General features: G+C 42.7%; 1 protein-coding gene across 7 annotated transcripts in view; it reads left to right on the top strand.

The window, feature by feature from the left end:
• LOC139746573 (uncharacterized) overlaps window positions 1-18868 on the top strand; it is a 408313-nt gene that overhangs the window by 375208 nt on the left and 14237 nt on the right. For all 7 annotated transcript variants that reach the window (XM_071657956.1, XM_071657952.1, XM_071657954.1 and 4 more), the window contains one exon: window positions 619-846. In XM_071657956.1, coding sequence (XP_071514057.1) covers window positions 619-846 — 228 coding nt within the window. The remainder of the gene's footprint in view (window positions 1-618; window positions 847-18868) is intronic.

Raw genomic sequence — 18868 nt, forward strand, 5'->3', positions numbered from 1 at the left:
TTGCAAGTGGATCCTTACACTTAGAACCAAGCCTCCCCTTCCCAACTTGTTCGAACTGAACCTAACCTAACTCACCCTTTCCCCTGCTGATAAACAAATTCCTCAATAAGTTATCTTTCTGGTATGTTTTAAACTGTCTTGTACTGTTACTGAACTGTTCTAGCTGCCCTGTGGATTTAGTAAAGTGTAAAGGAGAAAATTTGTATCAAGTGGCTCGAGAGAAAGAGAGAGCCAGAGGAGATGATGTTCACATGTGGAGACAAGTGGCTTGTGAGGGGAAGGTGGGTCCTTGTTCTCTGTTTTGGTTGCAACCTAATTCTCTTTACATGGGGATTTTACGGATAAGCATATGGTGAAATAAACTGAAAAGTTCTTCTTAGCTGACCCAAGACAGATGGACAAGGAAACTTCCCTACACTTACTTATGGAAGAGGGTGACAGGTTACTTGTTAAGGCAGGAGGTTATGAGTCAGGTTTCTCAGATTGGCCAGAAAGAATTTAGTTCACAGAAAGTGTAAGGTTTAAAAGTATTATTTTACCTGTGTATTATAGTAAAGTAATACATGGTATCAACAAACATGATGAATACTCCTAATATTATCTGAACTTCTACTTCAGTGCCAAGGAAAATTCTGAAGACAACATCACCAGCAGAGAAGGATGAAGATGAGGAGGAGGAGGAAGAGGAGTTTAAAGAGGAGAGCTTGATGTCACCAGCAGCACTGCCACCAGCATCTCATCCAGACCTGCCTGACCCATTTTCACCAGCCTCTCACCCACAACAAACACAAACACCTAACTTGTTTTATAATCCTACTGTCACCACCAAGCTCTCGGATAAAAAAAGTAAGGAGCTCTCACCATGCCAGGAAAACAAAAAAAGGCCTCATTCATTCACACTGAAATGATTCATAAAATTTCTTAACCCTTTTGCCATAAATATTGATAATGATTTTAATTTTATTATACTTGATCGCTGTTTCCCAGGTCAGCGAGGTAGCACTAGGAAACAGACGAAGAATGGCCCATCCACTTACATACACATAAGCACCCACACATATACATATACACTTCTTTTTTTTCATACTTTTGCCATTTCCTGCATCAGTGAGGTAGCATTGACACAACATATGCATGTACACACGTGCATATTGTCGCTGCCACGCCCCTCAGGAAACAGCATTGTTATTCCCTGCTTCGGCGTTATTCCCAAAGGGAGTTTTTCTCATAACAGCATAAAAGTTTCCACATCATACATGATGATAAATGTGAGAAATACTTAGAAAAGCAAATGGATTTGTATGTAGCATTTATGGATCTGGAGAAGGCATATGATAGAGTTGATAGAGATGCTCTGTGGAAGGTATTAAGAATATATGGTGTGGGAGGCAAGTTGTTAGAAGCAGTGAAAAGTTTTTATCAAGGATGTAAGGCATGTGTATGTGTAGGAAGAGAGGAAAGTGATTGGTTCTCAGTGAATGTAGGTTTGCGGCAGGGGTGTGTGATGTCTCCATGGTTGTTTAAATTAGTTTATGGATGAGGTTGTTAGGGAGGTGAATGCAAGAGTTTTGGAAAGAGGGGCAAGTATGAAGTCTGTTGGGGATGAGAGAGCTTGGGAAGTGAGTCAGTTGTTGTTCGCTGATGATACAGCGCTGGTGGCTGATTCATGTGAGAAACTGCAGAAGCTGGTGACTGAGTTTGGTAAAGTGTGTGAAAGAAGAAAGTTAAGAGTAAATGTGAATAAGAGCAAGGTTATTAGGTACAGTAGGGTTGAGGGTCAAGTCAATTGGGAGGTGAGTTTGAATGGAGAAAAACTGGAGGAAGTGAAGTGTTTTAGATATCTGGGAGTGGATCTGGCAGCGGATGGAACCATGGAAGCGGAAGTGGATCATAGGGTGGGGGAGGGGGCGAAAATTCTGGGAGCCTTGAAGAATGTGTGGAAGTCGAGAACATTATCTCGGAAAGCAAAAATGGGTATGTTTGAAGGAATAGTGGTTCCAACAATGTTGTATGGTTGCAAGGCGTGGGCTATGGATAGAGTTGTGCGCAGGAGGATGGATGTGCTGGAAATGAGATGTTTGAGGACAATATGTGGTGTGAGGTGGTTTGATCGAGTAAGTAACGTAAGGGTAAGAGAGATGTGTGGAAATAAAAAGAGCGTGGTTGAGAGAGCAGAAGAGGGTGTTTTGAAATGGTTCGGGCACATGGAGAGAATGAGTGAGGAAAGATTGACCAAGAGAATATATGTGTCGGAGGTGGAGGGAATGAGGAGAAGAGGGAGACCAAATTGGAGGTGGAAAGATGGAGTGAAAAAGATTTTGTGTGATCGGGGCCTGAACATGCAGGAGGGTGAAAGGAGGGCAAGGAATAGAGTGATTTGGAGCGATGTGGTATACCGGGGTTGACGTGCTGTCAGTGGATTGAATCAAGACATGTGAAGCGTCTGGGGTAAACCATGGAAAGCTGTGTAGGTATGTATATTTGCGTGTGTGGACGTATGTATATACATGTGTATGGGGGTGGGTTGGGCCATTTCTTTCGTCTGTTTCCTTGCGCTACCTCGCAAACGCGGGAGACAGCGGCAAAAAAAAAAAAAAAAAAAACATGATAAAAGAGGAAAACAAGGCATTTTATGTTAATCAGCTAGTGATGTAAAAATTAGCCATACTTTATCAAATTTTGCCAAGATACTCTGAAACAATTACTCTTTATCAGAAATAGTAGATTTTACCATTATTCTCATATGCCATGGTGGAGGAAAATTTTTTTTCCTATTTAGTTTGGTGTCTGTTTAAGCAAACAAATGGTAAAATTGTGCTATCTTTACTTGTATTATGATGTAAAACAAATATGTAAGGTATATAACAAAATTGTGTTAATACTTTGTACTGATACAGCACTGTACCTATTTTCATGACAACATCCTTGTACAGTATTTGAACAGAATAAGGAATATATATATTTACAGGTAATTTGACAAAAAAGTAATTCTTTGTACATTCCAGCATATGCACTTTCATAAACACCATATAATAAATTTGCATTTCTTTACACAGCATGCATAGACATTATAATGTCCTTAGATTACCTAAATTACAGCGAGTACATATGGAAAACAAGATTAAACAATAGGCAAATTATTGTGCAGGGAGCAGTCATGGCATCAGTGGGTAGATAGTAATACATCTTGGGTGCTAGTGGTACCTCTGTTATGTTTATAATTTTACTGAATTATGGTTACAAAGGTAAAAGAGGGACAAGTTAATTGGAATGTGAATAAGAGCAAGGTTATTAGGTACAGTAGGGTTGAGGGTCAAGTCAATTGGGAGGTAAGTTTGAATGGAGAAAAGCTGGAGGAATCGAAGTGTTTTAGATATCTGGGAGTGGATCTGGCAGCGGATGGAACCATGGAAGCAGAAGTGAATCATAGGGTGGGGGAGGGGGCGAAGATTCTGGGAGCCTTGAAGAATGTTTGGAAGTCGAGAACATTATCTTGGAAAGCAAAAATGGGTATGTTTGAAGGAATAGTGGTTCCAACAATGTTGTTTGGTTGCAAGGCATGGGCTATGGATAGAGTTGTGTGCAGGAGGGTGGATGTGCTGGAAATGAGATGTTTGAGGACAATATGTGGTGTGAGGTGGTTTGATCGAGTAAGTAATGTAAGGGTGAGAGAGATGTGTGGAAGTAAAAAGTGTTGTTGAGAGAGCAGAAGAGGGTGTTTTGAAATGGTTTGGTCACATGGAGAGAATGAGTGGGGAAAGATTGACCAAGAGGATATATGTGTCAGAGGTGGAGGGAACGAGGAGAAGTGGGAGACCAAATTGGAGGTGGAAAGATGGAGTGAAAAAGATTTTGAGTGATCGGGGCCTGAACATGCAGGAAGGTGAAAGGCGTGCAAGGAATAGAGTGAATTGGAACGATGTGGTATACCGGGGTCGACATGCTGTCAGTGGATTGAACCAGGGCATGTGAAGCGTCTGGGGTAAACCATGCAAAGTGTGTGGGGCCTGGATGTGGAAAGGGAGCTGTGGTTTCGGTGCATTATTACATGACAGCTAGAGACTGAGTGTGAACGAATGGGGCCTTTGGTGTCTTTCCTAGTGCTACCTCGCACACATGAGGGGGGAGGGGGTTGTTATTCCATGTGTGGCGAGGTGGCGATAGGAACAAATATAGGCAGACAGTATGAATTATGTTCATGTGTATATATGTATATGTCTGTGTGTGTATATTTATGTGTACATTGAGATGTATAGGTATGTATATTGTGCGTGTGTGGACATGTATGTATATACATGTGTATGTGGGCGGGTTGGGCCATTCTTTCGTCTGTTTCCTTGCGCTACCTCGCTAACGCGGGAGACAGCGACAAAGCAAAATAAAAATAAAATAAATAAAATTGGTTTGAATGGAGAAAAATTGGAAGAAGTGAAGGATTACCTGGGAGTGGACTTAGCAGTGAATGGAACCATGGAATCGGAAGTGAGTCAGGGTGGGGGAAGGGGTGAAGGTTCTGGGAGCAATGAAGAATGTGTGGAAGGAGAGAACATTATCTCAGAGAGCAAAAATGGGTATGTTTGAAGGAATAGTAGTTCCAGCAATGTTATATGGTTGCAAGGTATTGGGTATAGATAGGGTTGTATGGAGGAGGGTGGATGAATTGGAAATGAAATGTTCGAGGACAATATGTGGTGTGAGGTGGTTTGATCGAGTAAGTAATGAAAGGGTAAGAGAGATGTGTGGAAATAAAAAGTGTGGTTGTGAGAGCAGAAGAGGGTGTGTTGAAATGGTTTAGACATATGGAAAGAATGAGTGAGGAAAGATTGACAAACAGGATATATGTGTCAGAGGTGAAGGGAACAAGAAGTGGGAGACCGAAGTGGAGGTGGAAGGATTAAGTGAAAAAGATTTGAGCATTCGGCTTGAACATACAGAAGGGTGAGAGGCATGCATGGAATAGAGTGAATTACAACCATGTGGTATACTGGGGTCAACATGCTGTCAATGGACTGAACCAGGGCATGTTAAATGTCTGGGGTAAACCATAGAACAGTCTCTGGGACCTGGAAGTGGATAGGGAGCTGTGGTTTTGGTGCATTATACATGACAGCTAGAGATTGAGTGTGAATGAATGTGGCCATTTTTGTCTGTTTTCCTAGCGTTACCTTGCTGATGGAGTGGGTGGTGATGCTGTTTCCTGTTGGTTGGAGTAGTGCCAGGAATGGATGAAGGCACGCAAGTATGAATATGTACATGTGTATTTTTTTTCATACTATTCGCCATTTCCTGCATTAGCGAGGTAGTGTTAAGAACAGAGGACTGGGCCTTTGAGGGAATATCCTCACCTGGCCCCCTTCTCTGTTCGTTTGGAAAATTAAAGAAAAAAAACGGGAGAATTTCCAACCACCTGCTCCCTCCTCTTTTAGTTGCCTTCTACTACACGCAGGGAATACGTGGGAAGTATTCTTTCTCCCCTATCCTCAGGGATAACATGTGTATATATTATTTATTTATATATTTATTTTGCTTTGTCGCTGTCTCCCGCGTTAGCAAGGTAGCGCAGGGAAACAGACGAAAGAATGACCCAACCCACCCACATACACATGTATATACATACACATCCACACGTAAATATACATACCTATACATCTCAACATATACATATATATATACACACAGACATATACATATATACACATGCACATAATTCATACTGTCTGCCTTTATTGATTCCCATCGCCACCCCGCCACACATGAAAATAACCACCCCCTACCCCCAAATGTGCGCGAGGTAGTGCTAGGAAAAGACAACAAAGGCCAATTTCGTTCACATTCTGTCTTTAGCTGTCATGTAATAATGCACCGAAACCACAGCTCCCTTTCCACATCCAGGCCCCACAGAACTTTTCATGGTTTACCCCAGACGCTTCACATGCCCTGGTTCAATCCATTGACATCACGTCGACCCCGGTATACTGCATCGTTCCAATTCACTCTATTCCTTGCACGCCTTTCACCCTCCTGCATGTTCAGGCCTTAATCACTCAAAATCTTTTTCACTCCATCCTTGCACCTCCAATTTGGTCTTCCATTTCTCCTTGTTCCCTCCACCTCCGATACATATATCCATTTTGTCAATCTTTCCTCACTCATTCTCTCCATGTGACCAAACCATTTCAATACACCCTCTTCTGCTCTCTCAAGCACACTCTTTTTGTTACCATACATCTCTCACTCTTTCATTATGTACTCGATCAAACCACCTCACACCACATATTGTCCTCAAACATCTCATTTCCAACACATACACCCTCCTCCGCACAACCCTGTCTATAGCCCATGCCTTGCAACCATATAACATTGTTGGAACCACTATTCCTTTATACATACCCATTTTGCTCTCGGAGATAATGTTCTCGCCTTCCACACATTCTTCAACACTCCCAGAACCTTCGCCCCCTCCCTCACCCTGTGACTCACTTCCACTTCCATGGTTCCATCCGCTGCCAAATCCACTCCCAGATATCTAAAACACTTCACTTCCTTCAGTTTTTCTCCATTCACACTTACCTCCCAATTGATTTGTCCCTCAACCTTACTGTACTTAATAACCTTGCTCTTCACATTTACTCTCAGCTTTCTTTCACACACTACCAAATTCAGTCACCAGCTTCTGCAGTTTCTCACCCGAATCAGCCACCAACACGGTATCATCAGCGAACAACAACTGCCCCATTTCCCAAGCCCTCTCATCCACAACAGACTTGCACCTCTCTCCAAAACTCTTGCATTCACCTCCTTAACAACCCCATCCATAAACAAATTAAACAACCATGGAGACATCACACACCCCTGCCGCAAACCAACATTCACTGGGAACCAATCACTTTCCTCTCTTCCTACACGTACACATGCCTTACATCCTCGATAAAAACTTTTCACTGCTTCTAGCAACTTGCCTCCCACACCATATATTCTTAATACCTTCCACAGAGCATCTCTATCAAGTCTGTCTTATGCCTTCTCCAGATCCATAAATGCTCCATACAAATCCATCTGTTTTTTAAGTATTTTCTAACATACATTCTTCAAAGCTAACACCTGATCCACACATCCTCTACCACTTCCGAAACCACACTGCTCTTCCCCAATCTGATGCTCTGTACATGCCTTCACCCTCTCAATCAATACCCTCCCATATAATTTACCAGGAATACTTAACAAACTTATACCTCTGTAATTTGAACACTCACCTTTATCCCCTTTGCCTTTGTACAATGGCACTATGCATGCATTCCGCCAATCCTCAGGTACTTCAGCATGAGCCATACATACATTGAATATCCTCACCAACCAGTCAACAATACAGTCACCCCCTTTTTTGATAAATTCCACAGCATTACCATTTAAACCCGCCGGCTTGCTGGCTTTCACCTTCCGCAAAGCTTTCATTACCTCTCCTCTGTATACCAAACCATTCTCCCTGACCCTCTCGCTTTGCACATCACCTCGACCTAAATACCCTATATCTGCCACTTTATCATCTAAAACATTCAACAAACCTTCAAAATAGTCATTCCATCTCCTTCTTAAATCACCACTACTTGTTATTACCTTCCCATTAGCCCCCTTCATCGATGTTTCCATTTGTTCTCTTGTCTTACGCACTTTATTTACCCCCTTCCAAAACATCTTTTTATTCTCCCTAAAATTTGATTATACTCTCTCACCCCAACTCTCATTTGCCCTCTTTTTCACCTCTTGCACCTTTCTCTTGACCTCCTACTTCTTTCTTTTATACATCTCCCAGTCATTTGCACTATTTCCCTGCAAAAATTGTCCAAATGCCTCTCTCTTCTCTTTCACTCATCCTACCACTCACTACCCTTTCTAATCTGCCCACCTCCCACCTTTCTCATGCCACAAGAATCTTTTGCACAAGCCATCACTGCTTCCCTAAATACATCCCATTCCTCCCTCACTCCCCCTATGTCCTTTGCTCTCATCTTTTTCCATTCTGCACTCAGTCTTTCCTGGTACTTCCTCACACAAGTCTCTTCCCAAGCTCACTTACTCCCACCACTCTCTTTACCCCAATATTCTCTTTTCTTTTATGAAAACCTCTACAAATCTTCACCTTCGCCTTCACACAACAATGATCAGACATCCCTCCAGTTGCACCTCTCAACACATTAACATCCAGAAGTCTCTATTTCATGCGCCTATCAATTAGCATGTTATCCAATAACGCTTTCTGGCCATCTCTCCTACTTACATACATATACTTATGTATATGTCTCTTTTTAAACCAGGTATTTCCATTCACCAGTCCTTTTTCAGCACACAAATCTACAAGCTCATCGCCATTTCCATTAACAACACTGAACACCCCATGTACACCAATCATTCCCTTTGCATATAAAACTTCCATCACTATAATCCGGTCTTGTGCACCAAAACTGGTAACACACTCACTCAGCTGCTCCCAAAACACTTGCCTCTCATGATCTTTCTTCTCATGCCCAGGTGCATAGGCACCAATAATCACCCATCTTGCTCCATCCACCTTCAGTTTTATCCATGTCAGTTTAGAGTATACTTTCTTACACTCTGTAACATACTCCCACAACTCCTGTTTCAGGAGTAGTGCTACTCCTTCCTTTGCTTTTATCCTCTCGCCAACCCCTGACTTTACTCCCAAAAGATTCCCAAACCACTCTATCCCTTTACCCTTGGGCTTCGTTTCACTCAGAGCCAAAATATCCAAGTTCCTTTCCTCAAACGTACTACCTGATGGCTTGCACAAAAGATGCTTGTGGCATGAGAAGCATGGGAGGTGGGCAGATTAGAAAGGGTAGTGAGTGGTGGGATGAAGAAGTAAGATTATTAGTGAAAGAGAAGAGAGTGGCATTTGGACAATTTTTGCAGGGAAAAAATGCAAATGAGTGGATGTATAAAAGAAAGAGGCATGAGGTCAAGAGAAAGGTGCAAGAGGTGAAAAAGAGGGCAAATGAGAGTTGGGGTGAGAGAGTATCATTAAATTTTAGGGAGAATAAAAAGATGTTTTTGAAGGAGGTAAATAAAGTGCGTAAGACAAGGGAGCAAATGGGAACTTCAGTGAAGGGGGCTAATGGGGAGGTGATAACAAGTAGTGGTGATGTGAGAAGGAGATGGAGTGAGTATTTTGAAGGTTTGTTGAATGTGTTTGATGATAGAGTGGCAGATATAGGGTGTTTTGGTTGAGGTGGTATGCAAAGTGAGAGGGTTAGGGAAAATGATTCGGTAAACAGAGAAGAGGTAGTAAAAGCTTTGCGGAAGATGAAAGCTGGCAAGGCGGCGGGTTTGGATGGTATTGCAGTGGAATTTATTAAAATAGGGGGTGATTGTATTGTTGACTGGTTGGTAAGGTTATTTAATGTATGTATGATTCATGGTGAGGTGCCTGAGGACTGGCGGAATGCTTGCATAGCACCATTGTACAAAAGCAAAGGGGATAAGAGTGAGTGCTCAAATTACAGAGGTATAAGTTTGTTGAGTATTCCTGGCAAATTATATGCAAGGGTATTGATTGAGAGGGTGAAGGCATGTACAGAGCATCAGATTGGGGAAGCGCAGTGTGGTTTCAGAAGTGGTAGAGGATGTGTGGATCAGGTGTTTGCTTTCAAGAATGTATGTGAGAAATACTTAGAAAAGCAAATGAATTTGTATGTAGCATTTATGGATCTGGAGAAGACATATGATAGAGTTGATAGAGATGCTCTGTGGAAGGTATTAAGAATATATGGTGTGGGAGGCAAGTTGTTAGAAACAGTGAAAAGTTTTTTATCGAGGATGTAAGGCACGTGTACGTGTAGGAAGAGAGGAAAGTGATTGGTTCTTAGTGAATGTTGGTTTGCGGCAGGGGTGTGTGATGTCTCCATGGTTATTTAATTTGTTTATGGATAGGGTTGTTAGGGAGGTGAATGCAAGAGTTTTGCAAAGAGGGGCAAGTATGCAGTCCGTTGTGGATGAGAGAGCTTGGGAAGAGAGTCAGTTGTTGTTCGCTGATGATACAGCGCTAGTGGCTGATTCATGTGGGAAACTGCAGAAGCTGGTGACTGAATTTGGTAAAGTGTGTGAAAGAAGAAAGTTGAGAGTAAATGTGAATAAGAGCAAGGTTATTAGGTACAGTAGGGTTGAGGGTCAAGTAAATTGGGAGGTAAGTTTGAATGGAGAAAAACTGGAGGAAGTGAAGTGTTTTAGATATTTGGGAGTGGACTTAGCAGCAGATGGAACCATGGAAGTGGAAGTGAATCATAGGGTGGGAGAGGGGGTGAAAATTCTGGGAGCCTTGAAGAGTGTGTGGAAGTCGAGAACATTATCTCAGAAAGCAAAAATGGGTATGTTTGAAGGAATAGTGGTTCCAACAATGTTGTATGGTTGCGAGGCGTGGGCTATGGATAGAATTGTGCGCAGGAGGGTGGATGTGTTGGAAATGAGATGTTTGAGGACAATATGTGGTGTGAGGTGGTTTGATCGAGTAAGTAATGTAAGGGTAAGAGAGATGTCTGGAAATAAAAAGAGTGTGGTTGAGAGAGCAGAAGAGGGTGTTTTGAAATGGTTTGGTCACATGGAGAGAATGAGTGAGGAAAGATTGACCAAGAAGATATATGTGTCAGAGGTGGAGGGAATGAGGAGAAGTGGGAGACCAAATTGGAGGTGGAAAGATGGAGTGAAAAAGATTTTGAGTGATCGGGGCCTGAACATGCAGGAGGGTGAAAGGCGTGCAAGGAATAGAGTGAATTGGAACGATGTGGTATACTGGGGTCGACGTGCTGTCAATGGATTGAACCAGGGCATGTGAAGCGTCTGGGGTAAACCATGGAAAGTTGTGCCGGGCCTGGATGTGGAAAGGGAGCTGTGGTTTTGGTGTGTTATTACATGACAGCTAGAGACTGAGCGTGAACGAATGGGGCCTTTGTTGTCTTTTCCTAGCGCTACCTCACACACATGAGGGGGGAGGGGGTTGTTATTCCATGTGTGGCGGAGTGGCGATGGGAATGAAAAAAGGCAGTCTGTGTGTGTATATATATATGTATACATTGAGATGTATAGGTATTTATATTCGCGTATGTGGACGTGTATGTATATACATGTGTATGTGGGTGCGTTGGGCCATTCTTTCGTCTGTTTCCTTGCGCTACCTCGCTAATGTGGGAGACAGTGACAAAGCAAAATAAAAATGATAAATAAAAATATATATATATATATTCTCTGGGCATGAAGGGACTCGAGTATCCAGGAAGCATTATCAAGCTGGTAGACCAGAATGTACACTGAAAAACCACCCTTAAAAACACACAGATTCAATTGTGGTGGTCGACAGCCAAAGTATTCCCTGCCTGTCGTAGAAGGCAACTAAAAGGGAAGGGAGCGGGTGGCTGGAAATCCTCCCCTCTCGTTTTTAATTTTCCAAAAGAAGGAACAGAGAAGGGGGCCAGGTGAGGATATTCCCTCAAAGGCCTTGTCCTCTGTTCTTAACGCTACCTCGCTAATGCGGGAAATGGCGAATAGTTTGAAAGAAAAAGAAAGAAAATATATATATATATATATATATATATATATATATATATATATATATATATATATATATATATATATATATTTTTTTTTTATACTATTTGCCATTTCCTGCGTTAGCGAGGTAGCGTTAAGAACAGAGAACTGGGCCTTAGAGGGAATATCCTCACCTGACCCCCTTCTCTGTTCCTTCTTTTGGAAAATAAAAAAAAAAAACAAGAAAGGGGAGGATTTCCAGCCACCCGCTCCCTTCCCTTTTAGTCGAATATATATATATATATATATATATATATATATATATATATATATATATATATATATATATATATATATATATTATTATTATTATTATTATTATTATTATTATTATTATTATACTTTGTCGCTGTCTCCCGCGTTTGCGAGGTAGCGCAAGGAAACAGACGAAAGAAATGGCCCAACCCCCCCCCATACACATGTATATACATACGTCCACACACGCAAATATACATACCTACACAGCTTTCCATGGTTTACCCAGACGCTTCACATACCCTGCTTCAATCCACTGACAGCACGTCAACCCCGGTATACCACATCGCTCCAATTCACTCTATTCCTTGCCCTCCTTTCACCCTCCTGCATGCTCAGGCCCCGATCACACAAAATCTTTTTCACTCCATCTTTCCACCTCCAATTTGGTCTCCCTCTTCTCCTTGTTCCCTCCACCTCCGACACATATATCCTCTTGGTCAATCTTTCCTCACTCATCCTCTCCATGTGCCCAAACCACTTCAAAACACCCTCTTCTGCTCTCTCAACCACGCTCTTTTTATTTCCACACATCTCTCTTACCCTTACGTTACTCACTCGATCAAACCACCTCACACCACACATTGTCCTCAAACATCTCATTTCCAGCACATCCATCCTCCTGCGCACAACTCTATCCATAGCCCACGCCTCGCAACCATACAACATTGTTGGAACCACTATTCCTTCAAACATACCCATTTTTGCTTTCCGAGATAATGTTCTCGACTTCCACACATTCTTCAAGGCCCCCAGGATTTTCGCCCCCTCCCCCACCCTATGATCCACTTCCACTTCCATGGTTCCATCCGCTGCCAGATCCACTCCCAGATATCTAAAACACTTCACTTCCTCCAGTTTTTCTCCATTCAAACTCACCTCCCAATTGACTTGACCCTCAACCCTACTGTACCTAATAACCTTGCTCTTATTCACATTTACTCTTAACTTTCTTCTTCCACACACTTTTCCAAACTCAGTCACCAGCTTCTGCAGTTTCTCACATGAATCAGCCACCAGCGCTGTATCATCAGCGAACAACAACTGACTCACTTCCCAAGCTCTCTCATCCCCAACAGACTTCATACTTGCCCCTCTTTCCAAAACTCTTGCATTTACCTCCCTAACAACCCCATCCATAAACAAATTAAACAACCATGGAGACATCACACACCCCTGCCGCAAACCTACATTCACTGAGAACCAATCACTTTCCTCTCTTCCTACACGTACACATGCCTTACATCCTCGATAAAAACTTTTCACTGCTTCTAACAACTTTCCTCCCACACCATATATTCTTAATACCTTCCACAGAGCATCTCTATCAACTCTATCATATGCCTTCTCCAGATCCATAAATGCTACATACAAATCCATTTGCTTTTCTAAGTATTTCTCACATACATTCTTCAAAGCAAACACCTGATCCACACATCCTCTACCACTTCTGAAACCACACTGCTCTTCCCCAATCTGATGGTCTGTACATGCCTTCACCCTCTCAATCAATACCCTCTCATATAATTTACCAGGAATACTCAACAAATTTATACCTCTGTAATTTGAGCACTCACTCTTATCCCCTTTGCCTTTGTACAATGGCACTATGCACGCATTCCGCCAATCCTCAGGCACCTCACCATGAGTCATACATACATTAAATAACCTTACCAACCAGTCAACAATACAGTCACCCCCTTTTTTAAATAAATTCCACTGCAATACCATCCAAACCTGCTGCCTTGCCGGCTTTCATCTTCCGCAAAGCTTTCACTACCTCTTCTCTGTTTACCAAATCATTTTCCCTAACCCTCTCACTTTGCATATATATATATATATATATATATATATATTTTTTTTTTGCTTTGTCGCTGTCTCCCGCGTTTGCGAGGTAGCGCAAGGAAACAGACGAAAGAAATGGCCCAACCCACCCCCATACACATGTATATACACACGTCCACACACGCAAATATACATACCTACACAGCTTTCCATGGTTTACCCCAGACGCTTCACATGCCCCGATTCAGTCCACTGACAGCACGTCAACCCCGGTATACCACATCGCTCCAATTCACTCTATTCCTTGCCCTCCTTTCACCCTCCTGCATGTTCAGGCCCCGATCACACAAAATCTTTTTCACTCCATATTTCCACCTCCAATTTGGTCTCCCTCTTCTCCTCGTTCCCTCCACCTCCGACACATATATCCTCTTGGTCAATCTTTCCTCACTCATTCTCTCCATGTGCCCAAACCATTTCAAAACACCCTCTTCTGCTCTCTCAACCACGCTCTTTTTATTTCCACACATCTCTCTTACCCTTACATTACTTACTCGATCAAACCACCTCACACCACACATTGTCCTCAAACATCTCATTTCCAGCACATCCATCCTCCTGCGCACAACTCTATCCATAGCCCACGCCTCGCAACCATACAACATTGTTGGAACCACTATTCCTTCAAACATACCCATTTTTGCTTTCCGAGATAATGTTCTCGACTTCCACACATTCTTCAAGGCTCCCAGAATTTTCGCCCCCTCCCCCACCCTATGATCCACTTCCGCTTCCATGGTTCCATCCGCTGCCAGATCCACTCCCAGATATCTAAAACACTTCACTTCCTCCAGTTTTTCTCCATTCAAACTCACCTCCCAATTGACTTGACCCTCAACCCTACTGTACCTAATAACCTTGCTCTTATTCACATTTACTCTGAACTTTCTTCTTTCACACACTTTACCAAACTCAGTCACCAGCTTCTGCAGTTTCTCACATGAATCAGCCACCAGCGCTGTATCATCAGCGAACAACAACTGACTCACTTCCCAAGCTCTCTCATCCCCAACAGACTTCATACTTGCCCCTCTTTCCAAAACTCTTGCATTCACCTCCCTAACAACCCCATCCATAAACAAATTAAACAACCATGGAGACATCACACACCCCTGCCGCAAACCTACATTCACTGAGAACCAATCACTTTCCTCTCTTCCTACACGTACATATATATATATATATATATATATATATATATATATATATATATATATATATATATATATATATATATATATTATCCCTGGGGATAGGGGAGAAAGAATACTTCCCACGTATTCCCAGCGTTTCGTAGAAGGCGACTAAAAGGGGAGGGAGCGGGGGGCTGGAAATCCTCCCCTCTCGTTTTTTTTTATTTTCCAAAAGAAGGAACAGAGAACGAGGCCAGGTGAGGACATTCCCTCAGAGGCCCAGTCCTCTGTTCTTAACGCTACCTTGCTAACGCGGGAAATGGCGAATAGTATGAAAGAAAGAAAATATATATATATATATATATATATATATATAAGTATACGTATGTAAGTAGGAGAGATGGCCAGAGAGCGTTATTGGATTACGTGTTAATTGACAGGCGCGCGAGAGAGACTTTTGGATGTTAACTTGCTGAGAGGTGCAACTGGAGGGATGTCTGATCATTATCTTGTGGAGGTGGAGGCTAAGGTGAAGATTTGTATGGGTTTTCAGAAAAGAAGAGTGAATGTTGGGGTGAAGAGGGTGGTGAGAGTAAGTGAGCTTGGGAAGGAGACTTGTGTGAGGAAGTACCAGGAGAGACTGAGTACAGAATGGAAAAAGGTGAGAACAATGGAAGTAAGGGGAGTGGGGGAGGAATGGGAGGTATTCAGGGAATCAGTGATGGATTGCGCAAAAGATGCTTGTGGCATGAGAAGAGTGGGAGGTGGGTTGATTAGAAAGGGTAGTGAGTGGTGGGATGAAGAAGTAAGATTATTAGTGAAAGAGAAGAGAGAGGCATTTGGACGATTTTTGCAGGGAAAAAATGCAATTGAGTGGGAGATGTATAAAAGAAAGAGACAGGAGGTCAAGAGAAAGGTGCAAGAGGTGAAAAAGAGGGCAAATGAGAGTTGGGGTGAGAGAATCATTAAATTTTAGGGAGAATAAAAAGATGTTTTGGAAGGAGGTAAATAAAGTGCATAAGACAACGGAGCAAATGGGAACTTCAGTGAAGGGGGCTAATGGGGAGGTGATAACAAGTAGTGGTGATGTGAGAAGGAGATGGAGTGAGTATTTTGAAGGTTTGTTGAATGTGTTTGATGATAGAGTGGCAGATATAGGGTGTTTTGGTCGAGGTGGTGTGCAAAGTGAGAGGGTTAGGGAAAATGATTTGGTAAACAGAGAAGAGGTAGTAAAAGCTTTGCGGAAGATGAAAGCCAGCAAGGCAGCAGGTTTGGATGGTATTGCAGTGGAATTTATTAAAAAAGGGGGTGACTGTATTATTGACTGGTTGGTAAGGTTATTTAATGTATGTATGACTCATGGTGAGGTGCCTGAGGATTGGCGGAATGCGTGCATAGTGTCATTGTACAAAGGCAAAGGGGATAAGAGTGAGTGCTCAAATTACAGAGGTATAAGTTTGTTGAGTATTCCTGGTAAATTATATGGGAGGGTATTGATTGAGAGGGTGAAGGCATGTACAGAGCATCAGATTAGGGAAGAGCAGTGTGGTTTCAGAAGTGGTAGAGGATGTGTGGATCAGGTGTTTGCTTTGAAGAATGTATGTGAGAAATACTTAGAAAAGCAAATAGATTTGTATGTAGCATTTATGGATCTGGAGAAGGCATATGATAGAGTTGATAGAGATGCTCTGTGGAAGGTATTAAGAATATATGGTGTGGGAGGCAAGTTGTTAGAAGTAGTGAAAAGTTTTTATCGAGGATGTAAGGCATGTGTACGTGTGGGAAGAGAGGAAAGTGATTGGTTCTCAGTGAGTGTAGGTTTGCAGCAGGGGTGTGTGATGTCTCCATGGTTGTTTAATTTGTTTATGGATGGGGTTGTTCGGGAGGTGAATGCAAGAGTTTTGGAAAGAGGGGCAAGTATGAAGTCTGTTGGGGATGAGAGAGCTGAAGTCTGTTCGGGATGAGAGAGCTTGGGAAGTAAGTCAGTTGTTGTTCGCTGATGATACAGCGCTGGTGGCTGATTCATGTGAGAAACTGCAGAAGCTGGTGACTGAGCTTGGTAAAGTGTGTGAAAGAAGAAAGTTAAGAGTAAATGTAAATAAGAGCAAGGTAATTAGGGACAGTAGGGTTGAGGGTCAAGTCAATTGGGAGGTAAGTTTGAATGGAGAAAAACTGGAGGAAGTAAAGTGTTTTAGATATCTGGGAGTGGATCTGGCAGCGGATGGAACCATGGAAACGGAAGTGGATCATAGGGTGGGGGAGGGGGCGAAAATCCTGGGAGCCTTGAAGAATGTGTGGAAGTCGAGACATTATCTCGGAAAGCAAAAATGGGTATGTTTGAAGGAATAGTGGTTCCAACAATGTTGTATGGTTGCGAGGCGTGGACTATGGATAGAGTTGTGCGCAGGAGGATGGATGTGCTGGAAATGAGATGTTTGAGGACAATGTGTGGTGTGATGTGGTTTGATCGAGTAAGTAACGTAAGGGTAAGAGAGATGTGTGGAAATAAAAAAGAGCGTGGTTGAGAGAGCAGAAGAGGGTGTTTTGAAATGGTTTGGGCATATGGAGAGAATGAGTGAGGAAAGATTGACCAAGAGGATATATGTGTCGGAGGTGGAGGGAACGAGGAGAAGTGGGAGACCAAATTGGAGGTGGAAAGATGGAGTGAAAAAGATTTTGTGTGATCGGGGCCTGAACATGCAGGAGGGTGAAACGCGTGCAAGGAATAGAGTGAATTGGATCGATGTGGTATACCGGGGTTGATGTGCTGTCAGTGAATTGAATCAGGGCATGTGAAGCATCTGGGGTAAACCATGGAAAGCTGTATAGGTATGTATATTTGTTTGCGAGTTAGCGCAAGGAAACAGGCGAAAGAAATGGCCCAACCCACCCCCATACACATGTATATACATACGTCCACACACGCAAATATACATACCCACACAGCTTTCCATGGTTTACCCCAGACGCTTCACATGCCCTGATTCAATCCACTGACAGCACATCAACCCCGGTATACCACATCGATCCAATTCACTCTATTCCTTGCCCTCCTTTCACCCTCCTGCATGTTCAGGCCCCACACAAAATCTTTTTCACTCCATCTTTCCACCTCCAATTTGGTCTCCCACTTCTCCTCGTTCCCTCCACCTCCGACACATATATCCTCTTGGTCAATCTTTCCTCACTCATTCTGTCCATGTGCCCAAACCATTTCAAAACACCCTCTTCTGCTCTCTCAACCACGCTCTTTTTATTTCCACACATCTCTCTTACCCTTACGTTACTTACTCGATCAAACCACCTCACACCACACATTGTGCTCAAACATCTCATTTCCAGCACATCCATCCTCCTGCGCACAACTCTATCCATAGCCCACGCCTCGCAACCATACAACATTGTTGGAACCACTATTCCTTCAAACATACCCATTTTTGCTTTCCGAGATAATGTTCTCGACTTCCACACATTTTCCAAGGCTCACAGAATTTTCGCCCCCTCCCCCACCCTATGATCCACTTCCGCTTCCATGGTTCCATCCGCTGCCAGATCCACTTCCAGATATCTAAAACGCTTTACTTCCTCCAGGTATAAGTTTGTTGAGTATTCCTGGTAAATTATATGGGAGGGTATTGATTGAGAGGGTGAAGGCATGTACAGAGCATCAGACTGGGGAAGAGCAGTGTGGTTTCAGAAGTGGTGGAGGATGTGTGGATCAGGTGTTTGCTTTGAAGAATGTATGTGAGAAATACTTAGAAAAGCAAATGGATTTGTATGTAGCATTTATGGATCTGGAGAAGGCATATGATAGAGTTGCTCTGTGGAAGGTATTAAGAATATATGGTGTGGGAGGCAAGTTGTTAGAAGCAGTGAAAAGTTTTTATCGAGGATGTAAGGCATGTGTACGTGTAGGAAGAGAGGAAAGTGATTGGTTCTCAGTGAATGTAGGTTTGCGACAGGGGTGTGTGATGTCTCCATCGTTGTTTAATTTGTTTATGGATGGGGTTGTTAGGGAGGTGAATGCAAGAGTTTTGGAA

Source organism: Panulirus ornatus, chromosome 65, assembly GCF_036320965.1.
Source record: "Panulirus ornatus isolate Po-2019 chromosome 65, ASM3632096v1, whole genome shotgun sequence".
Classification (NCBI taxonomy): Eukaryota; Metazoa; Arthropoda; class Malacostraca; order Decapoda; family Palinuridae; genus Panulirus; species Panulirus ornatus.